The sequence below is a fragment of the Drosophila arizonae genome, chromosome X (assembly GCF_054131065.1).
Source record: "Drosophila arizonae isolate 15081-1271.41 chromosome X, UAZ_ARI_1.0, whole genome shotgun sequence".
NCBI lineage: Eukaryota > Metazoa > Arthropoda > Insecta > Diptera > Drosophilidae > Drosophila > Drosophila arizonae.
In genome coordinates this window covers 19,189,175-19,213,023 of record NC_142927.1, presented here as the reverse complement: position 1 = coordinate 19,213,023, position 23,849 = coordinate 19,189,175, and the positions used below count along the sequence as shown (strand labels likewise).

At 39.9% G+C, this 23,849-nt stretch overlaps 1 protein-coding gene and 1 long non-coding RNA gene across 7 annotated transcripts; one reads left to right on the top strand and one right to left on the bottom strand.

The window, feature by feature from the left end:
- Positions 1–1,651: 1,651 nt before the first annotated feature.
- On the bottom strand, positions 1,652–8,133 carry c(3)G (crossover suppressor on 3 of Gowen). 5 transcript variants are annotated; one of them, XM_018014515.2, is made up of 11 exons: positions 6,414–6,559; positions 5,647–5,796; positions 4,698–4,870; positions 4,048–4,080; positions 3,675–3,986; positions 3,394–3,604; positions 3,145–3,321; positions 2,568–3,077; positions 2,417–2,512; positions 2,051–2,350; positions 1,652–1,991 (listed from the first exon to the last, which is right to left on the bottom strand). In XM_018014515.2, the coding sequence occupies exons 5-11, from the start codon at positions 3,947–3,949 to the stop codon at positions 1,908–1,910; spliced, it is 1,653 nt and encodes a 550-aa protein (XP_017870004.1). In that variant the 5' UTR covers positions 3,950–3,986; positions 4,048–4,080; positions 4,698–4,870; positions 5,647–5,796; positions 6,414–6,559; the 3' UTR covers positions 1,652–1,907. The 5 variants fall into 5 exon arrangements, with proteins under 5 accessions (XP_017870004.1, XP_089330473.1, XP_089330474.1 ...); XM_089474347.1 differs by lacking the exons at positions 5,647–5,796; positions 6,414–6,559 and adding an exon at positions 7,973–8,133; XM_089474348.1 differs by lacking the exons at positions 5,647–5,796; positions 6,414–6,559 and adding an exon at positions 7,202–7,354.
- Positions 8,134–8,224: 91 nt separating this feature from the next.
- LOC149267986 (uncharacterized) lies at positions 8,225–13,204 on the top strand. Of its 2 annotated transcripts, XR_016271132.1 has the most exons (4): positions 8,225–8,302; positions 8,396–8,636; positions 8,698–11,335; positions 11,456–13,204. It is a non-coding gene; the product is annotated as an uncharacterized LOC149267986 (long non-coding RNA). The 2 variants fall into 2 exon arrangements; XR_016271131.1 differs by having other exon boundaries at positions 8,698–13,204.
- Positions 13,205–23,849: the final 10,645 nt, after the last annotated feature.

Below are 23,849 nucleotides of genomic sequence, written 5' to 3'. Positions count from 1 at the left end.
TCCTCCTCCTACTCCTACTCCTGCGCCTGCTGCTGGTGCTGCTGGTGCCGCTGCTGGTTTCTGGCTGTTGGCAGTCGTAAAAAATGTAGTTTATATTCAAAATAAATGAGGTTGACTTTATTTACGCGCTTATGCTTTTTATGCGCTTTGCAACAAATACTCGTAACAACGACAACAAAAATCATCAGCGCTGATGCTGCTTCTGTTCCCTGCTCTCCACTCACCACTCTCCACTCTCTTCTCTCTGCTGTCGGCTGCAACCGGGTGGACGTACAAATCAGCAAATGCCTTCGGTGCGGACTGAGCGTAGAGGCGCTTTGCTATTGAGCAGGACTTGCTAGGTGCTGCTGGCATGGTCGAAGTATTCTCTTTTACTTTTTGGATAAACGTAGCGTAAGTGATTTACCAACATTGTTGTTGTTGTTGCTGCTGCTGCTGCTGCTGCTGCTGCTGTGCACGCAAATCAGAGCGCTGATAATTATTTCAGTGTGCTTCAATGCAGGCGAATGGGCGACAAGCAGGAAGGGTGCCATGGAAGTGGCTCCCACTGTCAGGCCACGCCCAGCACAGTCATAGCCAACAGAGAATAGTCAAATAATAATTGTACAGTCAAAATGTTGGTGCTGCTGTTGTTGGCACAACAGATGAAACCAAAACTTTCGCTGTTTGGTTTTTGAATATTTTTCCGAAAATTAATAGCGGGCTAAAATGTGTAACGGTCTGTCATTGTCCGGATTTGTAGCAGGCGGTTCGGCGGTACAAAGCGATGTGGGACGGATAATGTGGGATGCCAGCCAGCCAGCCAGTCAGCCGGCAATTGTTTTTGGTGAGGCGCACGAATTGTCGGCCACTTTATTGTTGTTGGGCCACTCTGTCAGCAGTGGCCGGACGCATTTGTTTGTGATTAAACCGAGCATCGGGAGCCTGTTTAGTTTTTGCGGTGTGCGGCAGACGTGGCGGGCGGCTTTGTCGCCAAAACGTATCAATGGCGCGTTGTTTCCCATGAGTTATTGTAACTGTAACTGTAACTGTAGCTGTAGCAATGGCAGTAAACAGTTGCTCTTGTTGCCGCCGTCAGTGCTGCTGCTCCCGCTGCTGTCGTCGCTGCCACCGCCGTCGCCGCTGCGGTGTGAGGCGACTGAAAGGATTGCGGCGTTTATTCCTCCGCAATACAATTAGCAATGGCCGTTGTGCTGGCGGTGGGGGCAATACCATGGTCATGTGCTGGGCGTGGCGTTGCGGCTTTAACTTTATTGAATTGCGAGTGAGGGGGCCCGAGCTCTGATGGTGATGGATGGTTAAGTGGATAAGTGGACAAACTGGTGCCGTTTGTTCGGTAAGAATCCAATCAATCATTCTGGGTTGGCCAACGGCAACGGCATGTATACGCATGTACAGTGCTCCATGGTGCGGTCTGCAAAATGCTAATCAAAGTTAAAAACTTGAATTAGCGGCGAAGAATCAGGCCCCCTGATGACTCTTATCAATTGATGAGCAGCGGGTTGAAAGCACTTGACATGAATCAGTCAGCAGCATCAATATTAATCATCTTAAGCTAGTCCAAGTCACGCATTGATCATTGCATCAATGAGGACTAGGCGCGTAATTATAATCACAAATCAGACTAATCTAATGAATTAAATACAATAAATTAAGAAAATTGTCCATTTATTGAACGTGGTTAAGAATACGGTTATAAAGCCTGAAAGTCTTATATGTGTGAGGTAATACCACGAGTGGTAAAGTTGTTGAATTCAAGTTATTTGTATGTTTAAGCACATGTCATAGACATTCAAATATAAAAAATAAAAATGTTTTCCTTGAGGACTTCAAACTGAGATACTTGAGCTATGCAAGTATTGAATGAAATATATATGTTTTGATGAACTTCGAATACAGTTGACCCATTAGTTATTTTTCAATTTATCGAAGGCACTCAAATCGTTAGCAGATTTATTCTTGTTCGAAGCCTTTGAACGACTCATTTTCTTCTGTAATAGTAAAGAAATTCGTTACAAAATTGTACATTATTTATGTTATGGAAACATACCATCTTGGGAGCTGTGTCATTACGGCCTGTGTCGTTGTCTGCGTCATCTTCGGATTCAGTGTTAAAGTCAGAATTGTAGCATCTAGCATGAGTACGTTTAATTTGCCTGCGGCGTGCAGGTGTGGCTTCGTCTTTTGAAATCTCAGTGGTTCCAACTGAATTTACAGCTATTGCGTTTAATTGAGGGTTTTTGTTAGTAATCGGTTGGGTCTGGTTAGTAGTTAGCATAGCGCTCTTTACTGGAAGAACAGAAAGATTCTTAATTTGGTTGACTTTATAGGTAAGTTCCGCTATGGTGTTCTGCTAGAAGAGAGCTTTCAATTATAAAGAGTCTTCAATGTTTGCCTGCCCAATTATTGCACTCACATTTTTTTGACGTTCCAGTTCGGCAACTTTTTGTTCAAACTCCAAACGGAGCTCCTCCTTTTGCTGTATCTCGGACTCCAGAGCTATGATGTTTGACTGTAAATTCAAAAGCATTAATTTAATACCTTTGCCCATGCTGATTGGCATTTACCGCATGGAGTTCCTTCAGCGCCTGCAATTTTTCGGCCAGATCGGCCTTTTCGGCTAACAAGGTTTTGGTTGTATCCATATGCTCCTGCTGAAGTTGTTCGAACTTTTTCTTCAGATCACTGGATTCCTGGTTAACCCTAGCTACCTCATTTGCCAAGGCAGCATTAGCCTCGTTATTCATATCCTTTAAAGAGTTGTTTGCCTCAACAAGCTTGGCAATGTCGAATTGATAACGCTTTGTTTCAGACACCAATTCCATAATCTGCATATTTAATTCCCTTATCTTCTTGTTATGATCCTCTATTTCAACTTTCAGACGGTGAGAAATGTCAGACACCTCCGACGACAACTGACTATTACGATTTGACAGCTCAGTGCCAAACTCCTCAGCATGTTTCATATTAGATACGGCTAACTGCAACTCAACGTCACGCACTTCGCTGTTTTCTATAAGCTCACGAATTGTAGCCGCCTGCTCCTTCACCTCTTCCTTCAGCTGGGCGGTCTCGCGCTATAATACAAGAGTTTTGGTTTTTTATTTCTTAGAATTGTGGCCACACCCATTTGATTTCTCTCACCTCGTGTTTCTGGGACACATTCTCCTTATACTCCTCAAAAACCTCCTTCAGTTCGACATTATAGGCCTGCAGTTGATCTGCCTTCAGTTTTAGTTCGGTCAATTGTTTATCCTTCTCCGCCGACACGGCTTGGAGTTGGGCCACCACCTGCCTTTGCTGGAAGTTCTCACTCTTCAGCTAAAGAGATAAGATGATGATGATGATGAAATGATGTTCGCCTTCTATGCAGTCTGTTGGCCATTTACTCACCTGTTCATTTAGTCTGTCAACCTGTTCTAATTCACCTTTTTGTTTGATCATGTTTGCATTCAATATGGTGAGTTCCCTATCATAGGAAAGCTCTAATTCGATATACTTCGAGTGGCAAGCCATGTACTTATCCTTCAGCTCACAGTTTTCCCTAGCTAAACCATCACATATGGCCTTCACATTTTCCAGTTGCTCCCTAATATCTTGAAGCCTGTTAGCGAATGGCAAAAAGTGTCAACAAATGTCTTACTATAAATACAAATAACAATGGTTGAAATTACTGTCTCTTCAATTGAGCATTTTCCTGGTTTCTCTCAGCAATGAAAATCTCAGTTTTTTCCATTTTCACAGATATCTCATTCGATTTCTTTTTCAGTTCCTCCAGGGACATCTTGTGATGCTTCACGAAACACTTGAGCACATTTGTGGAGCTTGTCGGATCAGATTTCAGGGAGTTGCCTTTTATTATAATGGGCCTATTCATTTTGCCTTTTCCGGTCTTCGAAGAGGTCTTCGAATTTTTACACGAATTCTCCTTGGTACTTGCCGACGACATGTTTATGGAACGGTGCGATGAAGATATATTTATGCACCTTTTTAATTAAAGGCTTTAGTCTCAAAATACACATAAACGAAGGTGTTTTCACAATTTACCTGAATTAACAAACAGTCTTCTCGAAAGTTGGCCTGTATGTGAAAATTTGCAATTGGAACGCGTCAGTGAGCTCATTTGTCATTGCCAGCACAAAGAAATATCGATTAACCGATATTTTGCACGTGTTTAATGAGATTGATATATATATATATATATATATATATATATATATATATATATTTAATAATTATGTCATGACTTGCCAATAATAGTTAAAATTGAATTGATAAATAGAAAATATGCGAGTATTGCCCAGTAAATTAAGAGCACAATAATAATATAAAATATTTATACATCTAATCAATTTGCAATATTCGATAGTGGCAGCGATATTTATGCACATGTATTTTTACTACAGATGGCTACGCTGGCAGCTCGGGCTACTAATTCCAATACAGACGAAAACATTTATCTATGAAACATTTTATATGTATGTGTAAACGGCAATAATTTAAAAAGCGCGTTCATGTAAAAAACAATGATTTTTGAATAATTTACTTGATTAAAAGCAAGGAGACGATGAACATTTACATATGTGTGTATGTACGTACATACATACATACATATGAGTGTGCACATTTACGTAAATCTTTTATTAAAGGCTTTGCTATCTAAACACAAATTGCAGAGAGATTTCTGAATAACTTACCAAAAGTCGTTTTCGAAAGTTCCTTAGAACGTTGGGAAGATGATGTATTTGTGTATGTCGATTGCAATAGGTTCCAATATGATACCACAAGAAATTTGTCACGGCAGGTTTGTTGAAAGCGGAAGTGTGCAATAAGAACACGACAGTCCACTGACTTCGACAGCTATTGGTAACTGCAAGCAACAGAAAGTATCGATACTTAAGTTTTTCAGCGAAAAAATAAAGAATGTTTGTACGGGTGGCTACACTGGTCTGCAAAAACTCATACATACATGCATATGTACAGACATCTATGTATTAGATTAAAAAGTTACCTATCAAATAATGACTACTCATAAATAAAAATGCTCTTAGGTTTTACCAATGAAGCCTTTATCGGACAACATGATGAAAATATACATATTTGAGTACCTATAACATAAAAATACATACTACTAATATTAGCGAAAAATTTCCCCCCTTTTAAACAATAAATTCTTCTCGAAGGTTTCCTTGCATTTCACTTTTATTAAATATTCTTTATGTGAATAACTTACTTAATTCAAAGGGAAATAGTTCTCGAAAGCTTAATTGCACGATGCGCTGATGATATATTGACGTAGTTTGATTGTTAAAGGCTAAATAATTTCACAAGTAATCTCCCACGTGCGTTTGTCGCTCGAAAATGAGAACGTGCGATGACTAGCTGAACCAGCTTTTAGTCATTGCCAGCACAATAAAGTATCGATAGTCCCAAACTATTCACGAGCTTAGCTATTAATACTTTGATTTTAAAATGCTCTAGTATACAAATATGTCCATACATACTATGTATATACATATGTACATATTATAAAAGTTTGTGAACTTCTTTTATTAAAAAAAAAAAAAGTTCTAGAATGTCATGGAATTTCTCTATTCAAGGCTATAGCATCAAGTTACACTTTACAAAGTTTTGTGAAAAACTTACCCGATTTAACAAGAAATATGTCTCTATATGTTTTAACCAATGAAATTACGATACTTATTTATTATTATTTATTAATTATGGTATTCACGAATATTGAATAAGTTGTAGTCTGATTTTAAAATAAATTTTTCACGTCCGTTTGTTCGGAAGCTAAAATGAACAATAAGAACACGTCAGTGGACTAAATAGCTAAACTAGCTATTCATCATTGCCAGCACAGGAAAGTATCGATAGTCCCAAACTATTCACGAGCTTAGCTATCGATACTTTGAATTTTGTGCATATTTTGTACATGTGGCTACGCTAGCAGCTTCGGCCTGCGAAAAGTCTTATATGTACATACTACAAACAGGGACTTTGAAAGAAAATTAAGCCTCTTCTAGGAGATAAACACGTTCCCACATACGGACAGACGGACAGGGCTAAGTCGACTCAGCTCGTCGTCCCTATCAAGAATATATGCACTTAATGGGGTTCATTACGCCGCTTTCTGACTCTTAAATACATATGATATCCCAAAATTTACTTATTTACAAAATAATTACTATTCGTTAATGCTTACGTACCCTGACTATAAAAGGCTCTAGTATACAAATATGTCCATACATACTATGTATATACATATGTACATATTATAAAAGTTTGTGAGCTTACTTTATTAAAAAAAAACCTAAAATGTCATGGAACGATGGAAAAACATTTACGCTTTTCTCTTTTCAAGGCTATAGCATCAAGTTACACTTTACAAAGTTTTGTGAACAACTTACCCGATTTAACAAGAAATATGTCTCTATATGCTTTAACCAATGAAATTACGATACTTATTTATTATTATTTATTAATTATGGTATTCACGAATGTTGAATAGGCTATAGTCTGATTTTAAAATAAATTTTTCACGTCCGTTTGCTCGAAAGCTAAAATGAACAATAAGAACACGTCAGTGCACTAAATAGCTAAACTAGCTATTCATCATTGCCAGCACAGGAAAGTATCGATAGTCCCAAACTATTCACGAGCTTAGCTATTGATACTTTGATTTTAATGCATATTTTGTACATGTGGCTACCCTAGAAGCTTCGGCCTGCGAAAAGTCTTATAGGTACATACTACAAACAGGGACCTTGAAAGAAAATTAAGCCTCTAACTGTTTTGTTTTAGGAGATAAAAACGTTCCCACATACGGACAGACGGGTAGGGCTGAATCGACTCAGCTCGTCGTCCTTATCAAGAATACATGCACTTAATGGGGTCTATTATGCCGCTTTCTGACTCTTAAGTACATATGATATCCCAAAATTTACTTATGTACAAAATAATTACTATTCGTAAATTTTTACGTACCCTGACTATAAAATGCTCTAGTATACAAATATGTACATACATACTATGTATATATGTACATATGTACATACTATAAAAGTTTGCGAACTTACTTTATTAAAAAAAAAAAAAGTTCTAGAATGTCATGAAACGATGGAGAAACATTTACGCATTTCTCTATTCAAGGTTCTAGCATCAAGGTACACTTTACAAAGATTTGTGAAAAACTTACCCGATTTAACAAGATATATGTCTCTATATGTTTTAACCAATGGAATTACGATACTTATTTATTATTATTTATTAATTATGGTATTCACAAATATTGAATAGGTTGTAATTTGATTTTAAAATAAATTTTTCACGTCCGTTTGCTCGAAAGCTAAAATGAACAATAAGAACACGTCAGTGCACTAAATAGCTAAACTAGCTATTCATCATTGCCAGCACAATAAAGTATCGATAGTCCCAAACTATTCACGAGCTTAGCTATCGATATTTTGAATTTAGTGCATATTTTGTACATGTGGCTACGCTAGCAGCTTCGACCTGCCAAAAGTCTTATACATATGTACATACTACAAACAGGGACTTTGAACGAAAATTAAGCCTCTTTTAGGAGATAAACACGTTCCCACATACGGACAGACGAATAGGGCTAAATCGACTCAGCTCGTCGTCCTTATCAAGAATACATGCACTTAATGGGGTTCATTACGCCGCTTTCTGACTCTTAAATACATATGATATCCCAAAATTTACTTATGTACAAAATAATTACTATTCGTTAATGCTTACGTACCCTGACTATAAAATGCTCTAGTATGCAAATATGTACATACATACTATGTATGTATATGTGCATATTATAAAAGTTTGTGAACTTACTTTATTAAAAAAAAAATTCTAGAATGTCATGGAACGATGGAGAAACATTTACGCTTTTCTCTTTTCAAGGCTATAGCATCAAGTTACACTTTACAAAGTTTTGTGAACAACTTACCTGATTTAACAAGAAATGTGTCTCTGCTTTAACCAATAAAATTATGATACTTATTTATTATTAATTATTAATTATGATATTCACGAATATTGAAAAGGTTGTAATCTGATTTTAAAAGAAATTTTTCACGTCTGTTTGCTCGAAAGCTAAAATGAGCAATAAGAACACGTCAGTGGACTAAATAGCTAAACCAGCTATTGATCATTGCCAGCACAGGAAAGTATCGATAAGCCGATATTTTGCATACGTTTACTGTGAATGGCATATTGCAATAATTGTCTCGAATGCTTGGAAGTTTGAAATATTACGCTTCAATATGTTTAATTAAAAGTAAAAGGATTACATAATATATTGATACATCTATTCACATCTATTATTTACAATATCCGATAGCATAGCGATATTTGACCAAAATATTTACAGGTGGCTACGCTGGCAGCTTTGCTTGTCAAAATGTATTGGAAAACAATAAGAATTTGTAAATGGAAATCGTTAAGAATCGCCAATTAAGTACTTCGCGCCCCCTGATCGATCAGTGTATTTATGGAACTGGAAGTGAGTTGATCAAACGATGTGAGATGTGTCACACCCACGAATCAGAAATGCATCAATCAAAATTGCATTTCAATCATCAGCGACGGTCAGCTAATTTCACTGAACAGTGGTAAATCTGAATTACAAACTTGTTTTGACAATCATTAATACTTCTATATATATTTAATTAGGCTGCCAATCAAACAATTAATCACAAGGCCATTCAGTCACTGCCAAAGCAATTAAAATTAATCAACAATCAATCAAAATGTCACCGAGCGCACGCAAAAGCCCCAACTGCAGCTATTTATATACATATGTACATATATACATACACATATAGGTGTATACATATATGCATGTATGTATGTATGTGCAATCTTTGTCAGGCAATCAATTAGTTCCCGCTCAGGACCTGCTCCAAATCATCAGCATCACCAGCAACAATCGTGGGATGTATGTACATACATATGTATGTATGTATGTATGTATATTCAATCAGCTGACCTCGATGTCTGGGCTGCTCTTTGGCCATGGCCATTGCCAATATGTGCTCGTATAATCAAAAAACAAAAAGCAAACACACACACACACACACACACACACACACATACGCACCCAATCTACGCCATTAGCCATATAACCTATAAGCTCATACAGCCCATAACCCGTAACCCCAAAGCTGTAACCCAGTTTCAATTGAACGCGTTTTCACATGCCAATGCACCAGCCGCCCGCCCACTTACCTCCGCCCCCTGCCCGCCTAGCCCACGCTCCACTGCTCATCAGGATCATCATCAATTGGCATGCAATGTGTGACCGCGACCGAGACTAGGCAAATGCTTGCCGAATGCGAGGTTTTATTTTCGGCCGGATTTCCAGGGTAATTGAAGCAGAGAGAGAGAGAGAGAGGGAGACAGAGGCATGTACTCGGTCTACTTTATGCCTATTTGGCTTATATTTTTTTCCTTTTTATTTTTTGTTGTGGTAGACCAAGCAAGGCAATAGCACAACTAAATTGAAATCAAACCCAGACGCACCAGCACACGCACACACCCACACGCACGCACGCACGTGCGTGTCACGAGTCGGGCGCTAGGCTAGGCTTTACGTGGCGACTTTAATTGCTGAGGTCAGGAGCGGCAATCAAAAGGCACTGCAAAGAGCACCATCAAATCGAGCTGAAAACGCGCGCATCAAGCGTCGCTCGCCAAAAACGCCATCAATTCTGTCGCTGGGCGGGCGGGATGGAGATGGATGGAGATTAAGCTGAGTGTTAAGTGCGCCGCCATTGCGTTAACAAATCTTCACTACTCTCGCTTTAACTCTCCCCTCATACGCTCTATTCTCTTTGTGTGCGTGAGTGCGTGTTTGTGCTTGTGTATGTGTGTGCTTATGTGCTGCACTTTGTAAAAGTGTTTTGCCCATTTACGAGCCAGCGAGCTCGTCGAGCGTCGGCGCTGATTTTTATGCCATGTTTGGCGCTGACTGTCAAGCAAACGCCTGCCGCTAGCCGCCAGACGCCACCTAGTGGCAGAAGCAGTCCCTTCGCTGCCCCGCCATCTGCTTTGCCTTTGTCAATCAGTGAGCGGGAGCGTGAGTTAGTGTGCGTGTGTGTGTTCATCTCTGTCCCTGTGTATGTGTGTGTGTGTGTGTACAGTCATTTTCATATGTGAGTGGGCGTGGCCATGGCATGAGCGCACTTGCTACAAGTCTTGTTTGCCGTTTGCCACTGCCACTGCAACTGCCACTGCCGTTGCCTGCCGCAGCAACAGTGCTGCCAGAAATGCACACGCAGCAGCAGCAGCAGCAGCAGGAGCCGCCGTCAACAGTGGCGCCACCTACACGGCCCCCACCCACAACAAGATATATGTTGACAGCTTGTGAAAATATGAGCAACGTTTTGCTGCTACCAGCCAAATGTGTTGAAAAATTGAAAAATATTTCGCCATCGATGCACTAAAATATGGTCCATGACGAGAGGAGGGAGGCGAGAGAAGGCAGGCGAGAGGCGAACGCCAAATCGCAGGCGAGAAATGCAAAGCAACAACAAAAAAGCCAAAGAAAACCCAACACAGCAAAGCGAAGAAGAAGAAGAAGATGAAGCACAACGTGTTGGGTTTTGTGTGCCAAAAAAGCAACGGGAAAAAATTGTATTTGGCGGCGCGCCAGACTATAACAAGAAAAATAACAACAACAACAACAACAGCAACAACAACAACAACATGAAGCAGAAACAACACCAGCCACGCCTATAGCCAGCCATAGTCCTGATCGAGTCCTCTGAAAGTCTTCTGGCCGCGTTTACTCTTTTGTTATTTAAAAGTTTTTTTTTTTGCCTCCACTTTTTCGCTTTATTTTCTCCAGCTCCATCTTGGTCTTCTTCTTCTTGACTGCTTTTTTTTTTTGGCTGGGGGCTTTTATTTTGATTAACTGACAAGCGGCTGGCAATTGGCACAATTGAAGGCAACTCCTTGGTCCTAAGTCCTTGTTGCAGGCATTGTTGATTTAGGATAACGCCAGCCAGCTGCCAAAAGGTTAACGTTAACGAATTTATATTAAGGCCACCAACAAAACGCCCGAAATAAAAAGACAAAATATGCCAAAAAGACGAGAAAGGCTATTGTGCGGGGATCCGGGGAGCCGACGGGCCGAGGAGTCGAGGAGTGCAGGAGTCGAGGAGTCCAGGAGTCGGGTAGTCGAGGGGCCGAAAGATGAGATGAGCTCAAAAATTTGCTTGCTCGCCATTTACCGGTCGCGGCAACAAAGAGATAACAGAAATCTGCACATCGCTCCATAACTCTAAAGCCACATTGAAATGTATATATAGTAAGTACACACACCAGCACACTAACACACACACACACACTCACACAGACACACATAAATATACATACTTTATGCGTAGCACAAAAGGCAACAACTTGTTAACTTTGCTTTTTATTTTAGGGACACTCTAAGTTGGGGCAGCTTGGCCTGCGAAGTTCGGGTTTGGCTTTCATTTGCTATACGCTGTGCGTGAGGTTCAAATGGGGCATATTGGTTGCCAGCCAGCTGCGTGCGTATGAGTGATACTTAATACTGAAGCCCATGTCTGCATGTGTGTGTGTGTGTGTGCGTGTGTGTGTGACAGCAACTCCTGCACAAACTTGAGACTGACTTCGCTGCCAAGTGCAACTCAGCTCGGCATATGACGGATGAAGGTTTTTGTACTCGACTTGCCAACGTATACGTCATCATCGCACGCCCAGCTGGCTCTGGCTCTGGCTCTGGCTTTGGCTGAGGCGCTGTGCCCTTCACTCGGGACTGGGTGTTCTACAGTCGCTGCGACTCTTTGGCTGCTCGTCGGTAGCAGCTGCTTCGTCGCACAGACAAATACGAGGGCTTTGACTTGGCTGGGGAGGATGCTGCTCCCGCTGCGCCCGTTGCTCCCCCTCTGCTGCTGCTGCTGCTGTTGCTTGGCGCCTACTATGCCGGGGGGCCATAAAATTGGCGTCGGCACCGCGTGATTAGGAGCCGCGACGCGTTTCATTTAGCTTGTCCTCAAGGCTCCCGCAAACATTCAAATACACACACACACACACACACACACACACACACGCATAAACACTGAGTACTTACATCTTGTATAAGTAACGTAAATTGTTGAGGCTCTGCGCCAAATTGAGAGGCATTCTTAAAGGCCAATCTCAGGAGATGGCCATTTCTGTATGTGAAACGATACCCACCGGAGTTGTTCATTGAAAGCCTTTGCCCCCACCACGGCCCCACCACTACATCATTTATTAAAAAAAAAAAAAAAAAAACAAACAAAGCTCTTTGGCCATGGAATACATTAGAAATTAGTAATTGGTTTAACGAGAAATTATTTTAAAATTTCATAATCAATTCTTGAAAAAAAAAAACTTTAATTTTACATTTATATAAAAGCACAGATTTTGTATACACTTGTGAATATATACATTGGAAATTAAAGTTATTTTTAAGAGCTATATATGTATATGTACTATATATGTATATGTCTGACTTTAGGTTGAAGCGTATCAAGACTGCGGTGAGGAACAGCGGGCGGAACGACTACATCATCAGGAGATGCGAGCACCTACTTTCGGGCATCTGGCAGAATATTAAAGCATGATGGCCCTGTCACAAGCTCCCAAATATCCAATTTACAACTTGCGGCTTCCACGTTGTCGGAAACACCAGCACACAGCATAAGTGTTCGCGTTTGGCTTCAATTTAACAATGTATTTTTTCTTCATTTGCCCAGCTGCAGGCGGGCACAGGCAGAGCGCGCATATGGAGATCGAGTACGTGAGTGAGAGACAGGGAGAGAGAGAGACAGAAAGACAGAGAGAGAGAGAGAGAGAGAGAGAGAGACAGAGAGAGAGAGAGAGAGGCAGAGAGAGAGAGAGAGAGAGAGAGATGGAGAGAGAGAAAGAGACTCAGAGAAAGACATTTCTGTTCCACCTTTAAATGCTGTTTTAATTACTTTTAATTATTATAATATGTATAATATATAATTACTCAATAATTACCTTCACCTCCACCCTCAAAAGAACCCATCTTTAAATGCCATTTTAATTACATATAATTATAATATATATTTTCTAAATAATTACTTTTAATTACTTATAATTACTTAATAATTTATGTATACAAATCTAAAATTACTAAATAATATTCGATAACCTAAACATATATCTAGCTCTTAAGCATAATACTAAGTAATAATAAAAATATCATTCCTTCTTATATGCATAACTCTAAGTAATAATGCAAATATTATACCTCAGCTGAAATTCTCTCAAGTCGTCTCCCAATGTAAAGTGTAAGCATGTATGCCAATGAATGACTATTGTGGGGCTTCTACTTTCTGAAGGTAGTTTGAAACTGCTCCACCTACGTATATAAAAGACTAAGAAATTGGGTGAACAAATCTGTTCAAACTTTAAAGTCAATACAGCTGTAGGTGTGCACATTGGGGCTCGCTTGCAATCTTTATTAGTCACTTCCAAGAAGTGTGCGTGTATTGTTTAAGAAATCCTATAAAAATAAGCTCAACAGAGATCGAAAATTACCCAAATAAGAAAGCAGTCAACGAACCTATTGTTCTAGAGAGAAGCGTAAGACTTTTCATGCAATCGACGGTTACTTTGACATACAGCATACATACATACATACATACATGCATGCATACGTATATGTAAATACTTTTTGATTTTGTAGACGTCGCACAGTGGGGCCTTTGCTCATTTTGCGTTGCAAAAATCATAACTTTTGAATCAAGCAAGATATTTCAAAAATTTAAAAAGCATTCGACAGAGAATTCTTCAAGCTATAAATAGGCCAAAATACAGGGTGATGCGTTAACAGGGTGCTTCACAGTTTTACCTCAAACCTGAAAAATGTGATTTTTGTCCTAAAATGTATGTTTTTCTATGAAAAACTAGCATTTTTTTTGTTGAAATTGATTTTATTTAAATTATATGCAATAAATATAACAAAACAAATAAAAAAAAAATATTAAAAAATAAATTTAAAAAAATTTTTTTTTTCATTTTCTGTAAAGTAGTCATCTGCATGCAAATTTGACCTTTTTTAGTACATTTTGTGCGTTTTTATGCCGACTTTGGGTTAGTTTTTTGCTATAGAAACCCGGGGGGACACCTCGGGGCAGCAAAAGTTTTATTTATATTAAAGAGGACATATTCAGCAACACGTGTGTATAAATCGATGCTCGGAACTCGGCGGAACTCAAAAGATATAGACTACTTTAGGTAAAAAAAATGGTCAAATTTAGAGGTTTAGTAAATTTAAATCAGCTCCGCAATGAAAAGGCGTATTAACATAATTTTTTTTGTATTCTATTAGTAATAGTCCATTCTTTAAATCGCAACCAACACTGCAAAAATTGGTGCAAGATTTTTCCTACAATTCAATTGACAAGTGGGATATTTTTCACAAAAACTCGCTGCTTTTCACAACTTTGCGACTTTCCCAAATTTTGAAGGGCTATAACTACCCTAAAAATTGACCGATTTTCAAAAATCTTTCGGCTACAAACCAGTAGATCGATTTATTTTCATATGACATCAACTTTTTAAAAATCGCTTAAAGTACCTTTTTTGATTTTTGCCACGCTCTGCCGGCAGAGGCCCCACTGTGCGTCGTCTTATGTGCAGTCAAACAATTCTTGATAAAATTATAATACCCGCAACAAGGACACGCACAGCGAGGCCCAGCCACAGAGGCAGACAGGCAGACAGAGAGAGAGAGACAGACAGACAGCCGATAGGAGTGAACGACAACAGAGTCCGCAGCATATGTTCCCAAAAAAAGAGACACGCATCAGCGCTGTATGAAATATCAGCATCAAAAGCAAAGGAGGCGAGGACACCCATATGCTCGCTCCATAAATGAGGACAACAACAGTCTCGCAGAATGCATATATGTATTTACACATGAATGTATTTATGCTTAAAATCTTGTACAAGGTACCAACAAAAGAGACAGACACGCACAGAGAAAGAGAGAGAGAGAGAGAGCAAGAGAGAGAGAGAGAGTGGGTGGGACAGATTACATTACTTGAAATTTGATAATAAGCTGAAATGCGAACAGAGTTCGCTTTGATGTTCGAATTGTCGATGAATTTGTGTACGCTATTATCTGCGGTTGCTTGGCGCCACCTGTTGGCCGTCGTGGCAACTAATATGATTATTGTGCTTCATTTGCAAATTTGCCGCTATCTCACAGCACTTAAGACTCTCATCTGCTCGGCTTAGTAATTGATATTCGTAATTGTTCCAACCAACTTAGTCATTGTATTAAAATATTTGCAAGTCTTAGACACAAACTTGAGGCTTAAAAGCCGGCTTAATACTATCATTGTCTGGCCATCGGCCTGCTCTCTCGTATTGATGAATAAATGCGCCCATCTGTGGGCGTGGCATGGGCTGCTATGGTGATAATTAAAATACAAATTTGCAGCTAAATATGAGTTGAGCTAAGGCTGAAGCAAAGCCTGCATACGACACTAGCAACAAGCAGCTGCACAAGGAGCTGCAACAAACACAGCAACAACAACAACAACGACAACATCAACATGATGAGGCCAGCAACTAACTTATTGCCACATTTTAGTCTCAGCTTCTTTGCAAGGATTTGAGTTCCGTTGTCCGTTCGCATCGACTGCTTCTACCTATTTTCCTGCATTGTTGTTGCTGCTGCTGTTGTTGTTGTTGTCGTTGTTGCTGTTGTTGTTGCTCTTCGGGGTGTCATGTTCACAAATTGCTGCTTATTAATGTCAGAAATTTCTAATTGCAACGCTGCATACAAATTGTTGTGCAGCCCCGCCCACTGCCTGCTCCCTCCACACTCCGCCCATGGCTTTCTATCTGCGGCGCTCAAACTTGGCTGTGAAATATTTGCACTAATTTGAACAATAAATTTTGATTATTTGTGTGGTATGTGTGCGTGTGCATGTGTGCGCGCATGTGTGCGTGAGTGTGTGTGTGTGTGTGTGCGTGTGCGTGTGTGTGTGAAGTGATTTGCCTGGCTGGCCATAACGAGGCAAGCGAAACCAAAATTTAGCTTCAAGTTTAGCCTGACAGCAGCCGTTAGACTTGGTTGGAGAAACGGCATCCGAATCGCCGCAATTCAAACAAACGCAAACTTTCAGCCAAGCAGCCAGCCAGCTGCCCCGCCCACACAGTCACAGTCAGAGCAAGTCAAGCCCAAAATACTCATAATCAAAGCAAAAATTTGCATAGTTTTGAATACACTTTTGTCAGTCCAAATGAGAGGGAGAGCGAGCATTATGTGCTTAGAGCCGGGCTTACTCTTTCACTCACTGAGAGTGAGGTAGAAGGGGGGGGAGAGAGTATTATAGATAGGCAACAGCAGCAGCAGCAGCAGCAGCAGCTGTCGATAATGGTGGATTTATTACAGTTCGAGGCAGCATGAAAGACAATTAAAAGGGCAATTTTATAGTAGCGAATCTCCCGTGTATATTTGCCGAGGCAGGTATGCCAAATGCACACACACTCGTTTGCTCTCTTTTCCTCTATCTCTCTCTCTCTCTCCCTTATGCACACACTTCAGCCTCATCCCGCTCTGCTGCAGTCATATAAAATATGTGGCAAGCATAAAGCCCCGTGACGGCTACAGCTGAAGCAGCGAAAATAGCAAAAATGAAATGAAATAAATAAAAAAAAATAAAATAAAAAATTATATTAAGAGCGAATTGCAACAGACAGCAGACAGCAGCAGCAGCAGCAGCAGCAACAGCAGCCAACAAAAAGCGTAACCAGAACCCAATTTTGTGGCTGTTGCCAATGCGAGAGGCAATGGACGCAATGGTTGGCGCCGGCAAGCATCAGCGAGTCACAGTGGAGCCCCAAATATGGCCAACAATAGCAGCCAGCAGCAAAACGGCTTAAACGCACAGTAGACAAAAGTGTGGGTCCATTTTGCATAATGTTACAAATGCCCGATTGGAAATTGACCAAAATACAAAGTGGCTCCACAATAGCCAAAGAAATAAAACCCATTCAACGGGCTATGCTCCTATCGTCATCATTTTTCATTCCAAGAAGATTATGACAAATATATATATGTATGGATTCGTTTATATTGTGCGCGCACACACACTCACACACACAGAGAGAGGGAGAGGCAGTCAGACTCGCTTGTAGAAGTAATTTAAGTTCGATTTCGCAAAGGTCGATCAACCGATTTTAATTGAATTTGGCATTGAATCGAAAATTCAGCTAGACAACAGAGAAGCGCAGCTCGCAGCTCAGTTGCTTGGCGGCGCCATTAAAATAAAAGTCATTCAGAGCTGAGCTAAACACCTGAAGCTAACTGTGAGGGCTATCGAATTATCTGACTTGAAGAATAGTTTGAAATTGAAATTGTTTAGTTCAAGTTGACGCCGAGCTGGCGTCAATAGTGTTGGAAAGTGACTGCAAATGAAACTTGTTAAAAGCACATGGAGATGTTATACAAAAGCTTAAAAAATGCTCATGTAATTACATAGATTTATATAGAGCTGAATAGAACTTGAGCTTAAGAATCATATAAAAGTTGTGCTATCTACATATGCAAGACATAATCATATCTAGGCAAAAATCAAATTGAAAATCATGATTATCTCATAGATCTAGCCGAGCTTTTGATTTATTAATCAAATTAATTAAAATTTTAAATTAATTAAAATTCAATTAATTTAATTCAAAATCAAATTAATCAAATTAATACTTCGCATATGTCGGCAAAGCCTATAATACTTTTTAGTAATATATAAATAATAATCAAGCTCAATCAGGCTTTTGAAATTGACCAAAAGCTCGTTGAGCTCATTCTGCATTAACTTGAGCTTTCGATTAAAAGCCTCATCTCTGCATCCATATAAGCGTAGATTGACATAAATTGATGCTTCAGCTCATAAAGCACATGAAAGCTTTTTAATGGAACCTCAATACCTGAGATTATGAGGCGCATTACGGCTCTTGTATAGATTATACTCCAAAATAATCAAACTAATTCTAATGCTATGTTTGCAGCTTACAATTAAGCGGGAAAAGCAATTGAAAACAATTGTTGTAATGCTCGTATGTGTGTCTATGTGTGTGTGTGTGTTCGTGACCATCGTAGCCATTGAAAGTTGAGCCATCTAATAGGCCACTCAATACCCATTGTGCATTGCGCTGTCCAAAATATTTGCCAGCTGCATTTTACCTGCTGATATTTTTTGTGCATTGGCTTTGCCCTGTGTGTCGCTGCTCGTCGTCATCAGCAGCACACACACACACACACAGACACACACACACACACAGACACACACACATTCGCATTCACAGCCACGTTTACATGCACACACACACACACTCACACATACACAGCTACAGCCACGTTTAGGTCCTGCTCCCATACGGACGTTAGCTCGTGCTGTAGTTTGTCGTTTCTCTGCATGTTATTGCAATTGTTGTTGTTGTTGTTGTTGTTGTTGCTGGCAGCTATGGCTTTTGTTGATACTCATGTTGCTGTTGCTGCTGTTATTTTTATTGTTGCCTACATCCATATATTTAACAATCTTTGTGTGTGCGCACATTTTGGACTCTTTCTCGTTTCTTCTCTTTTTCCTCTGCTTTCTCTCTCTATTTTTTTTTTTTTTTTGGATTTCTGGTTTGCCATTTGCCGTCGCCGTTATACCCTTTGGCAAGCATCTAGTATTAAGCTGCTGTCTAGCAACGTACCGCCCCGCCTCCCCCACCCCGTTGATGGCATTATCGTTTCACGAAATTGAATAAAATTTGTAACAAGTTTATGAAATGTTGTCTACGTCCACCATAGATCACTGAGTGGCACTGCTGAGGCAGTCTCGAGATTATAGCAATTTCTCTATCATTGCAATTTGCAGTTAGTTTATCGCAATTCTCGCAGCTTTGTTCGTGGATTTCATTTCGAGTTCAGTTCATTCATTTATTGCTCTACTTCCCTAAACATGATTATCCAAAGCATCTTCCACTTGAACTGTAAACTCTAATCAACCCGCCTGAACTTAGGGTATTCGGTGTGCGGCTCCTGATGTCACGCCTGATTCTTGTTATTTGCTAGATTCTGTTTTTACTGTTTGCTGTCAGTAGGTAAAAATTCCAATAAATAATTGAAACCGGTTCGTTGCTGTTGTAGCCTTTTCCCTTTTTACCGCTTTGCACGTTTTTGGCTACCATGATTATTATTTTATTTTATTTCGTTTTATGTTATTTTATTTTATATGACTTCGCTTAATTTTCTCCATTTTTATTTTACACGATTTTTTAAAAATTTATTTCGCAGTTGTTGCAGCAACGCTTTTGGCATTTGAATTACAATGGACCAATGGAGCAGCAGCTGCTCCACGCCCCACGCTCCACGCTCTCCTCCGATGATTATTGTTCATTTTTGGCATTGCCCGAATGCAGCCGCAGAAAATTATGAAAATTTCAATATATCCGTAACAAATTGTTCAGCAGCAACTCGTTCGAATTTCGGTTCAAGGACGAGCCCGTGCCGGGCAACATTGTTAATAAAGCAAACATTTCCCGTCCATCTTCAAGGATCAGCTCCACTTTGTTCGCAGCGCTCTTGGCAGCTGTCGCTCCAGGCGGACTCGAGTCGAGCGCAAATACTCACTCGCACGTCGAATGGAATTGTCTGTCAATAAATAGTTCTCTCCATTTACATATTATTCAGATTCGAGCCTTCAGATACAACCAAACATGTTGTCCACACACACATATACATATATGTATATATATATATATATATATGTATATATAAATATATGAGGCTGCAGGCATAATTCTTTCATGAGCTGAGATAACTGGATTTATACAACTCAAAAGGCGGGAAGTAGTTTAGAGTCCTTAGTCAACACCGAATTTAAAGTATATTCCTTAAAATACTACTATTACTGCAATAACTACTCCTAAGTGACGTGAAATCGTTGTAGCTCCTACTAATATTAGGACTACTACTACTACTACTAGATATACTCCAACTAATACTACTACTTTTAAAACAACTAACACTACTACTTTTACTAGAAGTACTACTACTACTACTACTTTTACTACCACTACTAGTACTACTTTTACTACAAGTACTATTACTACTACTACTACTTTTACTGCCATTACTATACTACTACTACTAGAAGTACTACTACTTTTACTATAACTACTACTAGTACCGCTACTTTTACTACCTTTACTACTACTACTACTACTACTACTACTACTATTAAGACAACTAATACTACTACTTTTACTTTTTACTACTACTATTACTTGTAAGACAATTAATACTACTGCTTTTTTACTACTACTACTACTACTTTTAAGACAACTAATACTACTACTACTGCTACTTATAAGACAATTAATACTACTACTTTTACTAGAAGTACTACTACTACTACTTTTAAAGCAATTAATACTACTACTTTTACTACGACAACTACTACTACTACTCTCTCTACTACTATTTATACCCTGAACCCATTGAAAATGGGAAATCAGGGTATAATGGTTTTGTGAAAAGTATGTAACAGGCAGAAGGAATCATCGCAGACCCCATAAAGTATATATATTCTTGATCAGGACGACGAGCTGAGTCGATATAGCCCTGTCCGTCTGTCCGTCCGTCCGTCCGTCCGTCCGTCCGTCCGTTAGTCCGTCCGTCCGTCCGTCCGTCCGTCCGTCCGTCCGTATGAGCAAAAGGATCTCAGAAGATATAAGAGCTAGAGAGCTGAAATTTGGCAAGCATACTCGTGTATACCATAGGCAGTACAAGTTTGCTTTATTTTTTCGATAACTCATCCGATAACTTTTTTATCGAGAATAATCGAAAAATCGACAATGTTTTTTCAGCTTATTTTGAACACTTTTAGACCCGGAGACTTCAAATTTGCGTTGTATATAAAGTTAATGGATACAAAGATTTTGTAATTTACAGATTTTGGATACCACGCCCCCTTCGCCCCCAATTTGTAAAAAACGCATTTCAAGTACTAGAGACTTGTGCTTTGAAATGTACACACATTTAAGCCATATGATTACGCTCTAAAAGTTTCATTAAGATCGTATGTCTACAAAAGAAATTATTCAACAAATAAATTCTCGTTATATTGCCCACACTGCAGTGCAGCCCAAGCGCAGCCGCTGCTAGCTGCGCAGTTTGCAAAGCGCGTGCTTATACGTGCATGTGTATGTATGTGTGCATAAAAGAAGTCCAGAATGATTAGAATATCAGTTTGGAGGGTTCAGGGTATCTCCTAGTCGAGCAGTCTCGACTGGAGCCTTCTTACTTGTTTTACTATAATTTTTTATACCCTGAACCCATTGAAAATGGGAAATCAGGGTATAATGGTTTTGTGAAAAAGTATGTAACGGGCAGAAGGAGGCGTGGCAGACCCCACAAAGTATATATATTCTTGATCAGCGTGACGAGCTGAGTCGATATAGCCCTGTCCGTCTGTCCGTCCGTCCGTCCGTCCGTCCGTCCGTCCGTCCGTATGAGTGCGTCGATCTCAGAAGTTATAAGAGCTAGAGAGCTGAAATTTGGCATGCATACTCGTGTGTACCATACGCAGTACGAGTTTGCTTTATTTTTTCGATAAATCGTCCGATAACTTTTTTATCGAGAATAATCGAAAAATTGATTTTGTTTTTTTAGCCTAACTTGAACATTTTTAGACCTGGAGTCTTCAAATTTGTGTTGTATATAAAGTTAATCGATACAAAAATTTTGTAATTTACAGATTTTGGATACCACGCCCCCTTCTCCCCCAATTTGTAAAAAACGCATTTCAAGTACTAGAGACTTGTGCTTTGGAATGTACACCATATGATTACGCTCTAAAAGTTTCATTAAGATCGTATGTCTACAAAAGAAATTATTTAACAAATAAATTCTCATAATATTGCCCACACTGCAGCGCAGCCCAAGCGCAGTCGCTGCTTACTGCGCAGTTAGCAGAGCGCAGGCTTATGCGTGCTTATGGATGCATGTGTATGTATGTTGCATAAAAGAAGTGCAGAATGATTAGAATATCAGCTTGGAGGGTTCAGGGTATCTCCTAGTCGAGCAGTCTCGACTGGAGCTTTCTTACTTGTTTTTACTATTTTACTACAGCTACTATTACTACTACTACTACTATTCCACTACTACCATTACTATAACTATTTGTCTTTTGTTTACTTTACTACTGCCCTGTATTACAACTTCTGGGACAAATACTTTTTTTCTACTCTACTACTAAATTTTCTACTACTACCAATACAACTTTTACTACTCTTCCCTTCTGCTCTTCTTTTTATACAACTATTGTTAAAAAAGGACTCCTGCTCTTACAACTATTACTTTTACTTGCCCCACTGCCACTCCCACAGTGCCAGCTGTTTCCTTATATTTAAGCTAAAACTCCCTTATAGCCAACATTGTTGCATTGCATTGGTTGACTCCAATTTTTTTAATGCTATCTGCCACGGCGGACACAAACTTGGCAAGAGGGCCGCAGGGCGAGCGCGTTTGTTGTTTGTTAATTACGCAAAAAACTGGCCAAACAATGGCCGGCAGTGGCGAAACTGCAGCAGAGGCAACAACAACAACAACAACAACAGCTCCTGTCAGAGGAGCTGTTGTCCTGTCGTGAACGAAATTCAGCTGAATTTCGTTGCCTACTTTGTGGCAACTGCGCGAGCAGCACCTGCGGCTGAGTCAACTCACAAATGTGACTTATCTGACTGTCAGAGCATCGCACGCCACCCAACAACACTCGACACTAGACGAACTGTAAACTGCAAACTGCAAACTGCAAACTGCAAACTGCAAACTGTAAACAGCAAACTGTGAACTGTAAACTGTGAACTGTAAGCGGAAACTGTGAACAACAAACAGAATGCTCTTTCGCTTCTTCATACCCTCTACAAGCAGCCGGCGATGCATCAAGGTGGTCGCAATGGCGTCAGGGCCAATCCGATAGGTGGGGCCAATTAGGTTCGCTTGGCGCTTGGCGCTGGCCTGGCCCAGCCTGGCCGATGAGTTCCTTAAATTCGGGATCGTAATTTTGGAATGCGCTTAAAGTCGACCGCATCAAAGTTCTAATCAAAGTTTTGCGGTCAGCTACATTAAAGTCGAGTCAACTTTTAATGTAACGCTAAAGCGTGCAATTATTATTTTATAATGTAGAGCTTAAGCGAAAAGTTTTTTGAGGCCAAAAATGTAACTTAAGCTCGGAAAACTTTGGTTTTACCAAAGGTGTGTAATATGGAGCGAGTGAAAATGATTTCACGGCCGAGCGAACCAAGCCAAAATGTTGGCCAAAAACTATGCAACAATTTGCTTAAGCTGCGAGTGGAATTCCATCTCAGATAAGACTATTTTACAACAATGTGGTGTTTTACAACACTGGCTGCTGGTCTGGCTGGTATACGTCTATTCATAAGGCTTCGCATTCCGCTGCTCCACGAGTCCAGCGAGTCGTATCTAGAGGCTATCTAGCGTTCGATCAGCCGACTAGTCTCTAACAATCGCCAACAACTGGCAGAAGTCAGCCACGGCCATAAGGACAATAAGTATTTTTGATAGCCACGACCCCAGGAATTGCGTAAAGCTGAAAATGAAGAGCCGTAAAATGGGGCGAACGCGTTTTTAGTGCATAGCTTGTAGCTCGAATGATAAGTCGAAATGAAGCGGACGAAGGCCTTTGGCCCGGGCGCCAAGATGAGAGAAGGAAATGCAAACTGGAGCTGGAGAAAATAGAAAAATGAGAAAATGCGAAAACACGAGAATGCGA